At 40.2% G+C, this 16,775-nt stretch overlaps 1 protein-coding gene across 1 annotated transcript in view; it reads left to right on the top strand.

Moving 5' to 3' along the window:
• The window catches only part of LOC131221470 (uncharacterized), a 46,850-nt gene extending 33,248 nt beyond the window's left edge, over positions 1-13,602 (top strand). The window contains exons 14-20 of the mRNA XM_058216731.1: positions 3,713-3,798; positions 3,931-4,088; positions 4,591-5,920; positions 7,550-7,836; positions 9,097-9,330; positions 9,982-10,138; positions 13,101-13,602. Coding sequence (XP_058072714.1) covers positions 3,713-3,798; positions 3,931-4,088; positions 4,591-5,920; positions 7,550-7,836; positions 9,097-9,330; positions 9,982-10,138; positions 13,101-13,396 — 2,548 coding nt within the window. The 3' untranslated portion in view covers positions 13,397-13,602. The remainder of the gene's footprint in view (positions 1-3,712; positions 3,799-3,930; positions 4,089-4,590; positions 5,921-7,549; positions 7,837-9,096; positions 9,331-9,981; positions 10,139-13,100) is intronic.
• Positions 13,603-16,775: the final 3,173 nt, after the last annotated feature.

Below are 16,775 nucleotides of genomic sequence, written 5' to 3'. Positions count from 1 at the left end.
GGGGAGGACCAGGAATCTTTTTTGGAGGTTGTCTATGGTTAACACTCTCTTCCTCCCAACCAACCATGTAAATGTTGTCATCTTTGTTGGAGCTCCATATAACCAAAACCCATGAAAAAATTCCTAACTTGGGAGAGACGATGATTTTCGGATCAGAGGGTAGAATGATTTAACCATGAACTTCCCCGATGAAGAAGCACTCCAAACTAGAGAGCCTTAGAAGTCGAAGAAGTATGAATGTTCTGCAGCTGCCCCAAAAATCTTCCAAAGTCACACGCCTCCTTGTCCGATAGATCCCTACGACATGGAGAGCACCAAACACTTGTGGCTCCAATAAAGGAAAAGCAATTGGCTAGAGGTGTTTTTATATGGTGCTAGTCTTGCCAAAGAAGGAAAATTGACCTCCAAAGGCTTGTCCCCACACCATGAGTCTTCCCAAAAACGAACATGCGTTTTGTCGCTAAGATAGAAAAACCAAACCTTGAATGTATTTCTAATAGATACAACGACCTTCCAAATGCCGAAGCTCGATAAAGTGATGATTTTGCCTCGGTGTGCCATAAAAGTTGTTACGTAAAGGTAACAGTGGCAACCATTACACGTATGGTGTGCCATAGATGATGCTACGTAAAGGTAATAGTGGCAACTATTATACGTTATGGGATTGTAACGGCCGTAGCAACCGCTATGGGAAAAAATGACTCGTAACTATCGTTAACAGTCCGTTACACCCCCTATAAAGGTCATCATGGTCTATTACAGGACAAATACTAGTTTTTTGGATATTTTCTTTTCAATGTTACAAGGCAAATATAAGATTTTCAAGTTTTTTCTTTCAATAATAATTTTAAAAAAAAAAAAAGAAAGAAAAAAATAGAGAGACCATAACGATCATTATGAGGGTCGTAACAGCCTTTACGACCTATATTGTAAAGGTAATGGTGGTGGTCGTTATGGCCACTATTACTATTACAGAATACCTTGTTTGTTCCATATTTATAAGCAATGATCTCTCACCATAACCGACCCTCTTTAGAGAAAAATAGGGTTGTACATTGAGCTTAGTCGAGTTAAGGTGGGCTAAGCTTGGCTTAACTCGTCTATGCTCTCCCCGAGCTTACCACTAGAGCTTAGGTTGACTCGTCCGTGTTCTCCTTGAGCTCGAGCTTGCACTCGATGCACTCGAGCTTACCATTCGAGTTCTCGACCCCTAAACCTTTCAATTTACAAATCATATATTCAAAACTTCAAATCTCAATTTTGGGATTAGGGGTTTTCCTATTTTTAAACAATTACATAAATAATTTTTAAAAAAAATAATCAAAGATTAGATTTAGAGGTACCTTGTTGTTGAGAGAGAGAGAGAGAGAGAGAGAGAGAGTGAGTGAGTCTAGTGGGTGCGGGCAATGCGACTACGACGCTGAGTCGAGCTTGAGCAAGTGGGGAGGGGAAGGAGAGAGAGATTGGGAGAGTGGAGCTCGGGCGAGAGAGAGAGAGAGAGAGAGAGAGAGAGGCTCGGGCAGGCACAACGGGTTGGGTTTGTATAGGGAAAAGTAAAGAAAGGGATGGGAACGGTACGGTAGGGTAGGTTTTTTGTGTGTGTGTGTGTGTATTTATATTTATATTCAAGCCGAGCTCAAGTTAACCAAGCTTGGAATTGAGCCGAGCCGACTCAAGGTCCACTCTACTCGACCTCGGCTCTTTTTAAACGAACTAGGTCATATGAAGCTTGACTCGCATCGAGTCACCATTCAAGCCGAGCTAGATCGAGCTAAGCCGAGTGAGCTTTTTGAGCTATCTTGGTTCGTGTACAGCTCTAGAGAAAAATCTCTATTACCACTTTCCCAACAAAGCCTCATTCGTAACCCAACACCTTTATCCCCACTCCACTTTCATGAATCGGTTTGCAAACCTCTTCCCACTTGTGAAGGTGGAACTTATGCCCCTCTCCAGAAGAACTCGCACCTTAGCTTTTCCAATTTGATGTGTCAACAATTCTTCATTAATTTTTCTACTTTGTAAATATTGAAAATTCGTGTGCTTATTCATGCAAGGGTGGAATAGATCTAATATCATACTCATATCAGCCAATGACGATAAAGGCTCCCTTTTGTTTGTTTGTTTTTTCCCCCAATGTTCTCTCAGTTTTTTACACTTTTTTTCTTCATTTCAACCCCAAAGGAAGCTTACAAAGTCATTGTAGACTACATTTTGGCCTATTTTGGGGGAGCAATTGCTTCATAATGGTTGTGATGTAGTTGTTGTTTCTGCCTTTTTGGCTTCTTTTTAATAAACTTACTCCTGTTCCCAAAAAAAAAAAAAAAAATTTTGATGAATTGAACTGAATGGATCGTTCTGGAAAACAGAAAACGGTGAAAACCATCATGTTTTTTTTTGTTTTTTTTTTTTCAATATTCATCTTCTTGTTGCTGTCTAATGTAAGGGGCCATAATCCACAAAATCCTGCTTGATGTGTGTATGATTATGGCCTATTTGACCGACTTCTAGCGGGTCAGGCTGACAGGCAACATTCTTGTCAAAGAATAGTCCGAATACGATTGAATACATGCTTTAAAAAAAAAAAAAAAAAAATGGAGATGTGCCTATCGAGTTTTATGTGATCATAGCATACCAATCAAACTGGAGGGAAAACTTTATAGGATTGCTATAGGACCAGCCATGCTTTATTGTACAAATTGTTGGGCTGTCAAGGAACAACATGTTCATAGGATGAGTATAGGCTTATAGCTGGAATGAGGATGTTGAGATGGATGAGTGGCAAGGCCAGGAAGGATAGAATTAGAAAGGAATGCATTCATGGGAACTTAGGAGTAGTGCCAATCGGTAATTAGATGAAGCAGACTTGGACAGTTTGGCCATTTTCAATGGAGACCAAGAACTGCACCATTTAGGAGTGGGTTCAAGTTGAAGGCTCGAAAAGGGTAAGGGAAGGCCTGAAAGGACATGGAGGGGGTAAGAAAAGACTTGATGGCCTATGTTTAACTAAGGATATGGCTCTTGATGAAGTGGAATGGCGGAATATGATTTGTGCAACCAACCCCAAGTAGTTGGTATAAGGCTCTAATGATGATGATGACGACTTTTTTTTTTTTTAATTTTAAAGATTATGGTGTTTTACATTTTCCTGTTTTCCTTTTATATATATATATATATATATATATATATTCTTTTTCTTTCTAGCCAAATTTTTTTTCCAGCTGATATGGAGCTGTTATGGCCATATGTATCGGCTTTTTGGGATTTTGATACACCCCCAAAAACGGATATTAAGAACCTTACTTTTGACAAAATATTTACTATTTGTGTGTTTTGTTTTAATAGATTTTGATGAAACCATATAGTAATCCATTGATCAATGGGTTGCAACCAGTTCCAGTTGCAGTAAATAACTAGTTCTTGATTTGTTGCCTTAAAATGTTCAATATTGGCTCTTCATGACCTTAATAAATTAATAATCTTGGTCGTTATCAAATTTGGTAAGACACATTGCCCTTGATTAATGATATAGTCCCGGAATACCTATTGTACACTTTTCTTTTATTTGTTGAAGATAAAATGCTAAAATGTATATTTCATACTTGGCAACATATTGACTTAAAATTTGTCTTTTGAGCTTTCTTGAATGGTTCTTCTACTACATTTTCAGATAGTAGGAACTTAGTTGGTTACTTGGTGGTTGGTTGGAATGCAGGGACACTTTTTCGCATCCTCCATGCACCTTGGTGCAACCATCCATGCAGGCCATTACAAAGGACACTCTGCATGTTCCGGAGTTTGGTATTTCTTATCTATCTTTCTTTTGCTTCAAATGTCACTGTGATTATTTTACATAAGATGCTACTATTGATTGTAGATGGTTTTTTATTCATTTGGAAGCTGATTTGTTCATGTGGTTTGATATGCATGCAGCTAAGGATTTTTGTCCTCCAATCTATCCATTAGGAGACCATCAGTGGCAATTCAACATCGGTGTCCCTCTAGTTTGCCTCCATTCTCTCCAGATCAAGCCTTCACCTGCTCCCCCTTCTTTTGATTCACAGACAGTCATCGACTGCCAGCCTCTTATGGTACATCAAACTATATTTCTTCACCAGAAAAGGGAAGAGATCTGGTGCAGAACACCTATATCTATTTTTGTTTTCAAGCAATCCATCACTGTTGATTTTGTAACATGTATGACATCTGGACTGTTTCTGTCAGTCCTACTGTCGATTGGCCATAAGCCAATAATCAAAATGTTGGATAATCTTAACTTCTGATTGGAGGTTTTTTTTCCTCATTGGGATGTTTATCGAACCATCTATCTGTAATCATTGGGAAAAAAAAATCCTACGTCTGGTGTCTAGGATCGTCTGACTGATGTGATATTTTGGGGTGCGGTCTGTCCATTGGCAGGGCCCAACAGATGAGTGGTCCAGATCATGTACATGTGTGCCACACATCAGGCGATAGTGCTTGATGACAATGTAGATGTAAAGGATAGCAGCAGATCCTTTCTTGGAAGAAAAAAGAAAAAAAGAAAAAAGATCCCATGTCCCTAACTCTTTTGTGTTCCATTCTTTTCCATAGATTAGTCTTCAGGAGGAAACTTGTTTGAGGATCTCTTCCTTCTTAGCCGATGGAGTTGTGGTCAATCGTGGTGCTGTTTTGCCAGATTTCTCAATAAACTCCCTTGTATTCACTCTTAAAGAGTTTGATCTCACGGTTCCTTTGGATATACGAAAATCAGATAATCGTGCTGGCAATGGCGACAACCCATTCCAGAGCTCCTTTGCTGGTGCAAGGCTTCATGTCGAGGACCTATTCTTCTCGAAGTCCCCAAAAATAAAATTCAGGCTATTGAACCTGGACAAAGATGCCGCTTGCTTCTGTCTCTGGGAAGGTCAGCCAGTTGATGCCAGCCAGATGAAATGGACCACTCGAGCTTCTCATCTTAGTCTGTCTCTTGAAACATGCGGTGGTGTAACAGAACATAAAACTTCTCCTGACTGGTCTGCCGGTTTGTGGAAATGTGTCGAACTGCAAGAAGCCTGCTTTGAGGCAGCCATGGCAACTGCAGACGGTGGTCCACTGATCAGCATCCCCCCTCCAGGAGGTATCGTCAGAATAGGAGTTTCTTGCCAGCAATACCTGTCAAACACTTCCGTCGAGCAGCTGTTCTTTGTTTTGGATCTCTACACCTACTTTGGTAAAGTTGGTGAAAAAGTAGCAAAAATCCAAAAGAGCGACCAACCGAGAAGTAGAGAACCCCTGGGTGGAAGGATAATGGAAAAGGTTCCAAGCGACACAGCAGTCACTTTAGCAGTAAATGACCTCCAGCTTAATTTTCTAGAGACTTCTTCTGTGAATATTCAAGGAATGCCTTTAGTTCAATTTGGTGGAGATGATCTGTTTGTCAAAGTCACTCATCAGACCTTAGGTGGCGCTATAGCAGTCTCATCCAGCTTGCGTTGGGAGAGTGTTCGGGTGGACTGTGTGGATGCAGATGAGATACCACTGCATGAGAACGGTACTGGGCAACCTACTGAAAATGGTTTTTTCGTGGCAGGGAATGGATATCCACAGATGAGAGCAGTTTTTTGGATTGATAACAGAAAGAAACATCAGCTAAATGGCATTGCCGCACCGTTTCCATTTCTAGAGATCAGCATTGTGCATGTGATGCCTTACCATTCACAAGATATGGAGTGCCACAGCTTGAGTGTGTCAGCCAAGGTAGCAGGCATACGTCTTGGTGGTGGGATGAATTATACAGAAGCTCTGCTGCATCGTTTCGGTATACTGGGGCCTGATGGTGGTCCTGGGGAGGGCCTATCGAAAGGATTGAAGAATTTATCTTCTGGGCCACTGTCAAAGCTACTGAGAGCATCAACTCTTGTTGAGGTTGATGACGAAGAGAGTATGGAACCATAAATTTCTGAATTTTACATATAATCTCCTAATATTTGCTGATATTTTCCAAATGATGAGTACCCTTGAAGCTTTAATATGAAAAAGTCACTAGCTTGTTGTTCTTGAATTTGCTAAAAGCTTTAAATATTTGAGAATTGCAAAACACCCATGCAAATATCAGCAGCTTTGTCTGCACAAATGAGATTTGCATGGACATCTCTGTTATTTTGACAAATTATGTCCTTTACATATATCTTGGTAGCTAGCTCCATCTCCCAGTTAATGAAAGCATTATATTCTCCTGCTGAACATCTTCACTGCCTCAAATACTTCAATATTAGGAGAAATGTCCTCTGGTCAGTCATGATTCTATGAATCCATGTTAATAAGTGGTATTCCTTGGTAACATTTTGGTATTGCATAACATGTTACTGTTGTTATTTCTATTTTTATGCATGTGTGGAAGTATACTTGTGTGCTTACGTGGATTTTTTATTCAAATCTATATCTGCATATTCAGCTTAGATTTTTTACTTCATAGAAATAAAAGGGCACAGCTTAAAACACATTTTGCACCCACACCAAGATTTGGGGCATACATATCTTCTACCATCAAAATACGACGGGAGTGAATCCAAAAGTTGGTTGTTGATAGAGTGGGAATGCCAGAACATGATTTGTGATATTTTGCTATAAGGCTTAGATGCTGATGATGATTATGATGATGAATCCAAAAAGTATTTCAAAACGCCATTTAAAAATCCCATTGTAGAATGCATTATGAATCCGGACCATCACAGTCTAATGCAGGACAATTAACCACTTGTTCTAAAAGCTTGAACTGTTAGAGCATGGCGAATTAATCCCTTTATCTCATAGCCCAGGCCCCAAATCCATGGGTTCCGTCCTCTCATGGACTCCAAACCCATGGGTTTCGTCCTCTCGTGGGCCCCCAAATCCATGGGCTCTGCCTCACACGAGTCACCCGCCTCTACGGTCCCAAATCCATGGGTTATGCGGGCCACCCACCCCGAGTGTGCTCCTGCATCCCAAAGGCCACCCCACTCGAGCCCGGTGTGAAAATGCCCCGGCATTAATCACCTCTGGTGAGGAGTCTCAAACATGAGACCTTTGGCTTTGATACCAATTTGATGTAGGACAATTAACCACTTGCTCTAAAAGCTCGAACTGTTAGAGCATGGCGAATTAATCCTTTGATCTCATAGCCCAGGCCCCAAATCCATGGGTTAGGTCCTTTGCCGAAACTTCCTCGTGGGCCCCAAATCTATGGGCTCTACCTCACATGAGCCACCCGCCTCCACGGGCCCCAAATGCAAGGGTTATGCGGGCCACCCACCCCGACCCCACTTGAGCCCGGTGCTATAATGCCCCCGCATTACAGTCAGACCATTGGAGATGTGCATTAATTCTCTATGCACACTGCAGATAATACTTTCCACAAGAAATTTTATCGTTTGGCAAAGATACATGAACGATTTTGTTCTTTTGGAAATAATCCTACCGTTTCATGAGAAACAGTAACTTCCCGTTTCTGCATAATTTCTTGTTTTCTCATTGATTTCGTGTTAGCTTTTTTCTTTCTAATAATTTTGGTGGCTATTATTTCTGATCTCAGATGAAAGTTCTGAAGATGTGGATAGTGGTGGGTTTTTGGAGTTGGGGAGGCCTGATGATGTTGACATATCCGTAGAACTGAAAGATTGGTTATTTGCCCTTGAAGGCACAGATGAGATGACAGTGGGATGGTGGTCTTACAACCGTGAAGATATCAGTAGGGAAGCAAGATGTTGGCATACGGCATTCCACTGTTTACAAGTGAAGGCAAAAAGTAGTCCAAAGCACAGTGTTAATAGCTCGAGAATACTGTCCATGACACACAAGTATCCGGTCGAAGTAGTCACAGTGAGCATTTAGATTCTCTCTTCATAGCATACATGATATTAGATGTTCTTTAATTTATGGAGGCCAGAAAATAGATTATCTACATGCACAAATACAGAAAATTCAAGGTGCCTGGCTCATTTATTCCTTTTATTTTTTTTCAGGCCTGAAATTAGTTCTGGCATGCAGGCCTTAAATCAGGCCCAGGCCCTACTGGTGACAGTCATCAGTGGTCTTGTACTCAGGCTCAAGCCTGACCTCGATGAATTAGCTATCAAGGCTGAACCGAAGACTGCCTCATTTGTCTGTTGGGTTTGAAACTAGGTCTGGGCCTGGCATGTTTTCTCATTGGGCTTGAATAGAAGCTCAGACCAAGCCCATATCACTCGTTTTCTTTTTCCTTAAACAATCAAGCATAATTACTACATATAACAAAACATTTCCAAGAACATGTTTCTGGGGAACATCTCTTTAGTGATACGGTCTAATCAATGATTTGCATACTGTGAACTTGGTTAAATATTTTATTTGACCATGTTGCAGAGCTGTGAATTGCATTGAAGAGCTTCTCATGGAAATCTGCCTATTTGCAGATCATTGTATTGGGGATTTATGGCCTCACCTCAATGTATTTTCTGTGTTTTTTTCCAAAGCAGATCTTGGCATTATCTTTCTTGTTGCCCTCTTAGGGCATGTTTGGATATTAAGTGAAATGGAAAAGGAAAAGGGTTTCCTTTGAAATGACACTTTTGAGATGTTTGGATAGCAAAGAAAAGGATGGGTTCCACAAGGAACTGTTACACTTTTCCATTGTTTGGATTCCATGGCACAAAAAACTAGGTCACTACTGTTTTTGAAAGGTAACACTACCAGGGATTGAACCCTGGATCACTCACACACTCTACAGAGTCTCTACCAGAGAGGAAATAAGAATTCCACTTGTTTTGCAAACAAGAACCCTAAAATTGAAATCCATGTTTTGGAAATAATCATTGGATGATTGTTACTGTTTTCTTTCTTTTCTTTTCTTTCTTTTTTTTTTTTTCCTTTTTCTTTCCCTTGGAATCCATGTATTCAAACATGCCCTTGATAGAATTTTCCTGTCACTTATCAAAGAAAATCTTAGCCACTGAATTATTCAATTCAATGTACTTTAAAGATGGCAAAACCGTCAAAGATGAATTCCTGAATTGATTAGAATGCATAAATTGGTCAGTTTTTTATAGGCTCTTTGTTGATTATTTGTGTAGTAACAGGAATGCTATTTGGTAATGGTTGCAGGTGAGTGTGGAGGGCTTGCAGGCCATGAAGCCTCAATCCAGGAATGACATCCTTCAAGCTGGTGTTTCTTTGATGGAAGTCGATCACACCAAGAAAGACACAGAATGGACCAAAAGTGCTCCTGGAAACTGTGGAGGGGTAAACCTTGAAGCCCGCATGGTGATATCCGAGGACGAAGATATTGAGATTGTTAAATGGGTGGTTGAAAATGTGAAGTTTTCAGTTACACAGCCGGTAACAATCTCCCAACTTTGTTATTCCACTTTGCTTTTGTTTTGAGTTATGAATAATGCAATGCTCACCTGAGAACATATACATGTACAAGTGGGGTCCATGCGGTTCAGTATCTAAACCATTGACATTATGGCGCCCACCCCCCCCCCCCCCCGCCCCCAACTTCTTCAATTGGTGACAGCAACAGTCCACATTCAACTAGAAAAGGCCAAAAGTCCATTTGGGTGGGTGGTGGTAGGGCTAGAATTTGGGACATAGGGCCAGACATCCCCCATTTTCCTTATATTAATTTAATAAGAGTTGAAAAGACCAATTTATACTTAAGTAACAAAATTAAAAATCCCCAATTAGTCCTAAACTAAAAACCTACTCCAACATGAATAATAAGAGACAAAATCCTACTCTAACATAATATCATGTAGAAGGAAAGGGCTAGGTGTGCTGTACAGCAGTATGGCCCACATAAGTATGCATCAACATGGGCCAGCCTCAGCAGGGCCTATCATATCTACTGTTTTAAATCACTTGATCATTGGCACCACTTGTACAAACTGAAAGCCCAAGCAAAGGGGCGAGCATTGTATAATTCCTCTTATTATGTGAGGGCATCTGAAGCTTAAATAGTCAAGCCTAACTGAGTTGTGCTTGCAGATTGAGGCAGTTGCAACCAAGGAGGAACTAGAACAACTTGCAATTCTCTGCAGTTCTGAAGTTGACTCAATGGGTAGAATTGCTGCTGGGATTCTGCGGGTATTGAAACTTGATGAATCCATCGGCCAGGCCACCATAGATCAGCTCAGCAACCTTGGTATGTTTTACAGCTTATAGAAAAAATTCTTTTACTTGCAAATTAACCAAATATTGCTAATATCAAAATGAAATAGGTCAGCTTTGGTCTGCTGGACTGCTGAATTATCAATTGGTCCCCACTGAAATGATTGGTGGGAACAATGGGATCCATGTCTTTCAGTGGGGACTCAAATAAAGAGGGAACACCCAATCAAAACAAATGCCTTTGTTTTAGAAGTACAGTGTTGTTTTTATTTCCTTCTTTTTTTTTCATTTTTTTCTTTTTTTGTTTTAATATCTAAACCACTTTAAAATCTGTTTTCCAATTTAAGGATGCTTGATTTTAGCTCCAAGTCTTAGACTCGGTTAATCTGCGGGGTTCTGGAACCAACCTGATCTTTGAAGGCCTGTCTGTTAGTGAATAAAGCTGTCCTGGACGAGCCTAACTTTGACAGTGACTGTTGGTAGGTGCCGTTATTTGTCTAAGCTCTTTTTGGCACAAATGCAAACAAATAAGAAATAAAATAAAATAAATGAAGAGAGGGCTGTCCGACATATGACCGCTGGCGCTGGGAGAACCTTGTCTCCAAGGAACTACGAAAAAGTTGCACCAAACCATTTCCTTACCTTCTTTCAGTACACAAGTACCTCACATGTGATACGTGCCAATGTGTGAATATGCCATGTGTGCCACCCGTCCATTTCAAGCACCCCACATGCGTCACATGTACTGCTATCAGTCTTCGATCACCCCACATTTGCCATGGTGCCAATGGGCAAATGTGGCACATTTCACATGTGCCACTGTCCATATTCAAGCACCCCACACGTGCGACATGTGCTCCTGTCAATCTTCAAGCGTCACACATGTTCCACATTGGCCAATGTGCTTGTACACCACATGTGCCACTGTCCATCATCACACACCCAGCATGTGTCAACCACTAGAGCCAAATTTTACAAAGAATTTGGCTGTTGATTAATTTCTCTCAAGGTGTACTTATGCCTTGGCTGTTGATTAATTTCTCTTGTGGTGGACTTATTCCAAGGCATCTAATAAATAGCACATAGGACAATATACAGGCCTGTCCAAGATAGATGTATCTAGATATGTTATGTCCAGGACAATGTGCCTAGATAGGTTGTCTCCTGAACATGTCTAGAGAGGTCTGTGTAGGAAACGACTTTTGTTGCTACCAATTGTTCAGTACTTTTTGGGATAGGAGTCTAGTTTATGGTTCACTACCATTTCAGAAATGGTGGCTACTCATCCTGCATACATGGTGCACACATGTATGACTATCTAGACCATCCAAATTGCGGCGCAGCTTGTAGATGTACCAATCTCGAAAACCACACCAATCAAACAATCCAATAACCATCCAATTGGTGGATATCAAGACGATGGATAAAAGTAAAATAGTTAGTTGTTGAAATCCACTGCCGAAAATCAGATGGATACTGTCATCTACTCAATGTGATTTTCAGGTTATGCTCCATCCAGAGTACGATCAGAAATTGGTTTGGCTCGCCATACCACTATCCCATGTTCATGGTAGATGAGTTGCCACCATTTTTTTAAAATGGTGGTGAACTATTATAGGTGTTCTAGCCCAATTTTCCAAACCCTGGGGAGTTCGCCTTGTCTTTTTCTTTTTCTTTTCTTCCCCTTCTTCTTCTTATTTTGTTTTGTTTTCTGAATGGTAACACAATTTTATTAGAAGAAGAAGAGGGGAAAAGTTGAGGAACCTATCATGCTTATTATAAGAATCTGCTTTTCTTTTCTTTCTTTCTTTTTTTTCTTTCTTTTTTAAATGAGATTTTGTGTGGTGTTAAATGTCTTTTTTAAATAGCAACGAAATTATATTAAAAACTAAGCAAAAAAACATACAGAGAAACAGCCCAAGCAAGTGACCAACTCACATCTTTTAATCAAGCCCAATTACAAACTTCAAACAGCTAAAATAGTAGACCAAGGTTCAAAAGGAAAACACAAGCAAAACAAGAGCTCCAAGCCCATAAAAAACCCTGGAAGTTTTCCTCCCAAATATTACCCATAACATCAACAAACGAGAAACCCCTAAACTACGAAGAAGCAAGCATCTGCTCCACAATCAACAAGGCAGTGTACTTCACAGAATCAGTCTTTCCCTCCCCTCTCCCCAAAATCACACCATAGGGGAGCATCTACCAAAGAATGTTCTTTTATGCTGCAAGGGACCCACCCTTCATCCACTCATCAACTCCGGAAAAGTACCATAGCTGACCCACAAACTCAAACCATTAAAAAAAGAATCATATGTCCCTCATTACAGTCTCTGTACAGGTGTCTAAGTTATCAAGCATACTCTCTGTTCATGTCTCATGAGTGTACGAGATCAAGACTGCCCATTTGGTGGGTCCTACTGTTAATGAGCGGTACCCAAGAATATCTCTGGTCGGATATCCACTGATTGACCGATGTTTGGAGATTACAAAATTGTGCATTTTGATAAAGTCCTAGTCCAACCAATCTTCAACATTCATTGGGTGTATCATTGTGGCACACATGTAGAGACCCAGACGGTTCTTCTTTTGGGCCCTACCTTGGAATGGTTGTACCCCAAAAATTACACTGGTTGGCTAATCCTATTCACAGATTGGCCTACTTTTGAGGGTTACAAACCGGCATTCTGAAATTAAAAAGAAAAATGAAAAAAGTCGAACCAACAGTCAACATTCAATGACCATCATCGTCCTTGGTTTTCTGGAACATCTCATGGTGATTTTAGGGTTACTTCCCATCCATGACAGGGCCCATAGTGATCTGGATCCCATACATGTGTGCCACATGAACGAAGATTGAGTACTGAATAACTAATTTATTAGCTCCTAGCCTGGATCCTTATGTTATAGTCTTAAGATTTTATACGATTTCATACCCCTTCACAGTATCATTTCAAGAGCATAAATTCTTTACGAGTCCATTTTACGAATTGCAGGAAGTGGGGGCTTAGACAAAATCTTCACACCTGAGAAACTCAGCACACGCAGTAGCGTCAGCAGTATGGGGTTCACCCCAAGGTCAAACACAGCTTTTGGGAGTCCAAGCCAAAGCTTGGAGTCGACGGTGGCATCCCTTGAGGCAACAGTTTCAGAATCACAAGCCAAGTGCTTGGCCCTCATTACAGAATTCAGTAGTCCTGAATCTACCATACAGCTTGCAGACATAAAACAGCTCAATCAGAAGCTTGAAAGCATGCAGATGTTATTAACACAGTTACGGACTCAAATTTAATCGTTGCCAAACATACACAGTTGGAAATTAAGATTTTCTGCCCATGTAATTGGCCATTCTTTTTGTATGTATAAATATAAATATATGTTGAGTATGTTGCAACAGGCTGCAATAAGTAGAGGTTGTGTATCCTTCAGAAATTTTGTGCCCTTTGAGGTGTGCCCCCATTGTATCATTTGGACAAGTAAAGAGTAGATGCTTGGTTCTCTGTTCCTTCCTGTTGGAATGTTCTGTTTAAACAAGATTTTGAAAACCGGGACCTAGCCTCGAACCCTTTGTTTTTTTGTTTGGTTTGGTCAATTCAGCTATGTTGTCAAGCCAACTCAATGAATCTTGTCATGCTTGTTGTGACCAAGTTTGTCAAAGATTGCTGGAAATCTCATCATGTTGTCTCAGCTTGAGTTTCGAGTTGAGTTAGTGAGTTTTAGAACTATTGTCAAGATAGATAAATGATCCCGATCATGATAAATAAATAGATAAATGATTTGGAATAGGTGAATATATTGCATGTAGTGCAGTTAGTCTGGTTTGGTTTGGATGAATTTAGTCATGGGTTAGAACCCCACGGCTAATTTTCAAATTTATGAGCACAGAGGTTGAACCTGCTAATTCACCTGACTGTGGTGTGGAGACCAGTTGGACTAAAGATGGTTTGAACGGTTTCTTTCCCAAAAAGAGTTTCTAGCTAACCCAACTCATTCCGGTGGCTGGTTCGGTTCAAAATCTTCATCTGTTATGATTTTTAGAAGATGGATTTGAAAACATATTTTGGGAGGGGGGGCTGTTTGGATGCACTTGTTTTGGGCAGTAGGGATGATCCGAACTCGAAGTTGGCCTAGGTACAGGCAGTGAAAGGTAATGGTTTTGGGGCTGCCTCTCACAGCAGATACTGACACCCAGAAGAACTGGTGTGTGCAAGATTAGAATGATCATTATAGATGACTTTTTACAAATAGTCCCATCTTTCCCAACAAAGTGTTAAGTGCGAAGGACATAAAAGCTATGCAAAAGGTGTGTAGTGCTATGAAGATCACCTGCTGTCACAATTGGGTCGGTCCAGTCATTATGTGGGATTCATTTGAATGTTGGATCAGATAGTCTGTCCACTGATTTTGATGGTGTAACCTGCTTGATGAGTGGACCAGCTTTATTTTTACCCTGTGCAATCACCATGCTGTGGCCCATCTTTTGCATGGCTCGGACGTACTCAATAAGCCGTACTTGCAGGAAATTGTTTACACAGGGCGATCATGACAAGATTAAATGGTTCAGGAGGTGCCACCTGGAAGCCATGCACACGTGGTCAAGATGAATATCGAGAACCAAAGACTATTTATGTTGGGAAGCAATTCTCTACAAAGCAAGAGTTCCATAAAAGAGTCCAACAAAACCAAGTCTCTACGGAGCAAACCAAAGAATTTACCAACAGCAAGTCTTTGCAAAATAAAGATTCCAGTAATGGAAGCTCTCTAGCAAAGCCTCCAATGGATATCGCTCTATCGGAATAGTAAGGATATTTGCACATCTAATCATCCAAAATTTTCACAATGTTGAGTATCACGCATGACCACTGCCTCTCAAAAATCTATATAAGCAGTAGTCGATGAAGAGATCTAGGCCCTTGCACACACAATTAGGGGTGTCAATGGGCTTAGCTTGGGCCTGAAAACTCAGAATTTTGAATAGGGTAGGCCTGACGGCCCAGCCCAAAAGTTCAAAATCCAGTCCGAGACCTACCCAGACCCAGCCCATTGACAACCCTACACAATCAATCACTTTGTAGCGCAACATTGCCTATCTTAATTTTAGCTTAAATATTCTACTTCTATCCAACCACACTGCCGCAAGTTTGAAATCTTTCATTTAGTTTAGATCTGAATAGATTAAATATCAACGACCTCCATCACCGAATCACACCAATCACGTCTTGCATATTGTACACCTTGGTTGTTCTGTCAACTCAGGCAGTCATAGGTAATCTTCTTTATTTTCTCTGCTTAGTTTAATTTGATTTCGTTGATTGTAATTTGATTTCGTTGATTGTACTTTACTTACATGCAAATCAATAAAATCAGTAGCTAGCCTTTTTTAAAAACTTTATTCGTCCATCGCATTACTGAGAAACTTGAAACCACTATCACCATTGAAATAAAAATCCTTGGCGCGACGTAAAAATGTTCTATTGAAGGACTAACCCTCACCTTCTAAATTACCTGATTGTTGTAACATCAGTGGCTGAACAATCAAATAAACTTTCACATATCTTTCCCTAATTCAGCTAGTTTGGTGCCTATGGTCACAAGCATTCAATTAATTCAAGTATGAATCCGGCACGCCCGACACTATTCTTAATCACACATGTTTGATAGAATACGGGCTGTTCACTACACGTGGAGCCTCCTGTTTGATTAAACAACAATACTATTTTTTGGCCTACTCAGTGGAACTGAGTATGTTATTTTTGGCATTTCTCGGTAAAGCAATATCATTGGTGGAACTTAGTTTAATTTAATTTTGTTGATTGTACTGTCCTTATATACAAATCAATAAAATCGATGGTCCAATTTATTTTTTTAATATTATTCGTTCATCATCACATTACTAAGAAACACGAAACTGTTATCACTATTCAAAGAAAAGTTCTTAACACAAGGCATGAAGATTTCATTGAAGGACCAATTGTTCCCTTCTAAATTGTCTGATCGTTGTAATTTTGATGGTTAAATAGTATGATCAACCTTCATAGGTTTGATCTTAATATGGCTGGTTTGATGCTTGGAGTCACAAGCATTCAAGACTGTTACCCTTTGCTGTAAAGGCAGTCTGCTAATCGAACGATCCAGACAATCAAAATTCACCAATCAACAATTTGTTTAGTAGGATGGAGTTCTTTAGAATTTATAGGCCTTCCCAAGTCTCAACAAATGTACAGCAGTGAAGATGCTCCCAATTGGCAATCAGGACTGTTCATTTCATGTGCCCCACCATGGATTGAGGATGCCTCATGAATCTCTTGCATTGAAAGATCCTCACACTTCAGTATCTGGCCTAATTTCAGTTGGAATTAGACGGGGAAAGTAATTTTTTCTTATTTGCCTAGAATGATTAGAAAATCAATCTAGGAGATATTTGCGTTGTACCCCATCCACAGTGGGGTCCATCTGATCAACAGTCTGGATACCATAATATCCACACTGTAACCCAGATAACCTCTGCCTGAAATAGAGCAGAAGAATGGAAAATTCAGGAAACAAAGTATCTGCCCAAGACATTCATCAGAATTTGAATTTGAAAGAAAAAAGTGCCAAAGTAATTTGAGAAAGAAAGGCCATTTGCATTCATATGGCACGTTGTGCCAGATCAGCTCCAATCATCAGGT

This window comes from Magnolia sinica, chromosome 12 (genome assembly GCF_029962835.1).
Source record: "Magnolia sinica isolate HGM2019 chromosome 12, MsV1, whole genome shotgun sequence".
In the NCBI taxonomy this organism is placed as follows: Eukaryota; Viridiplantae; Streptophyta; class Magnoliopsida; order Magnoliales; family Magnoliaceae; genus Magnolia; species Magnolia sinica.
This window is presented reverse-complemented; position numbering and strand designations above follow the sequence as displayed.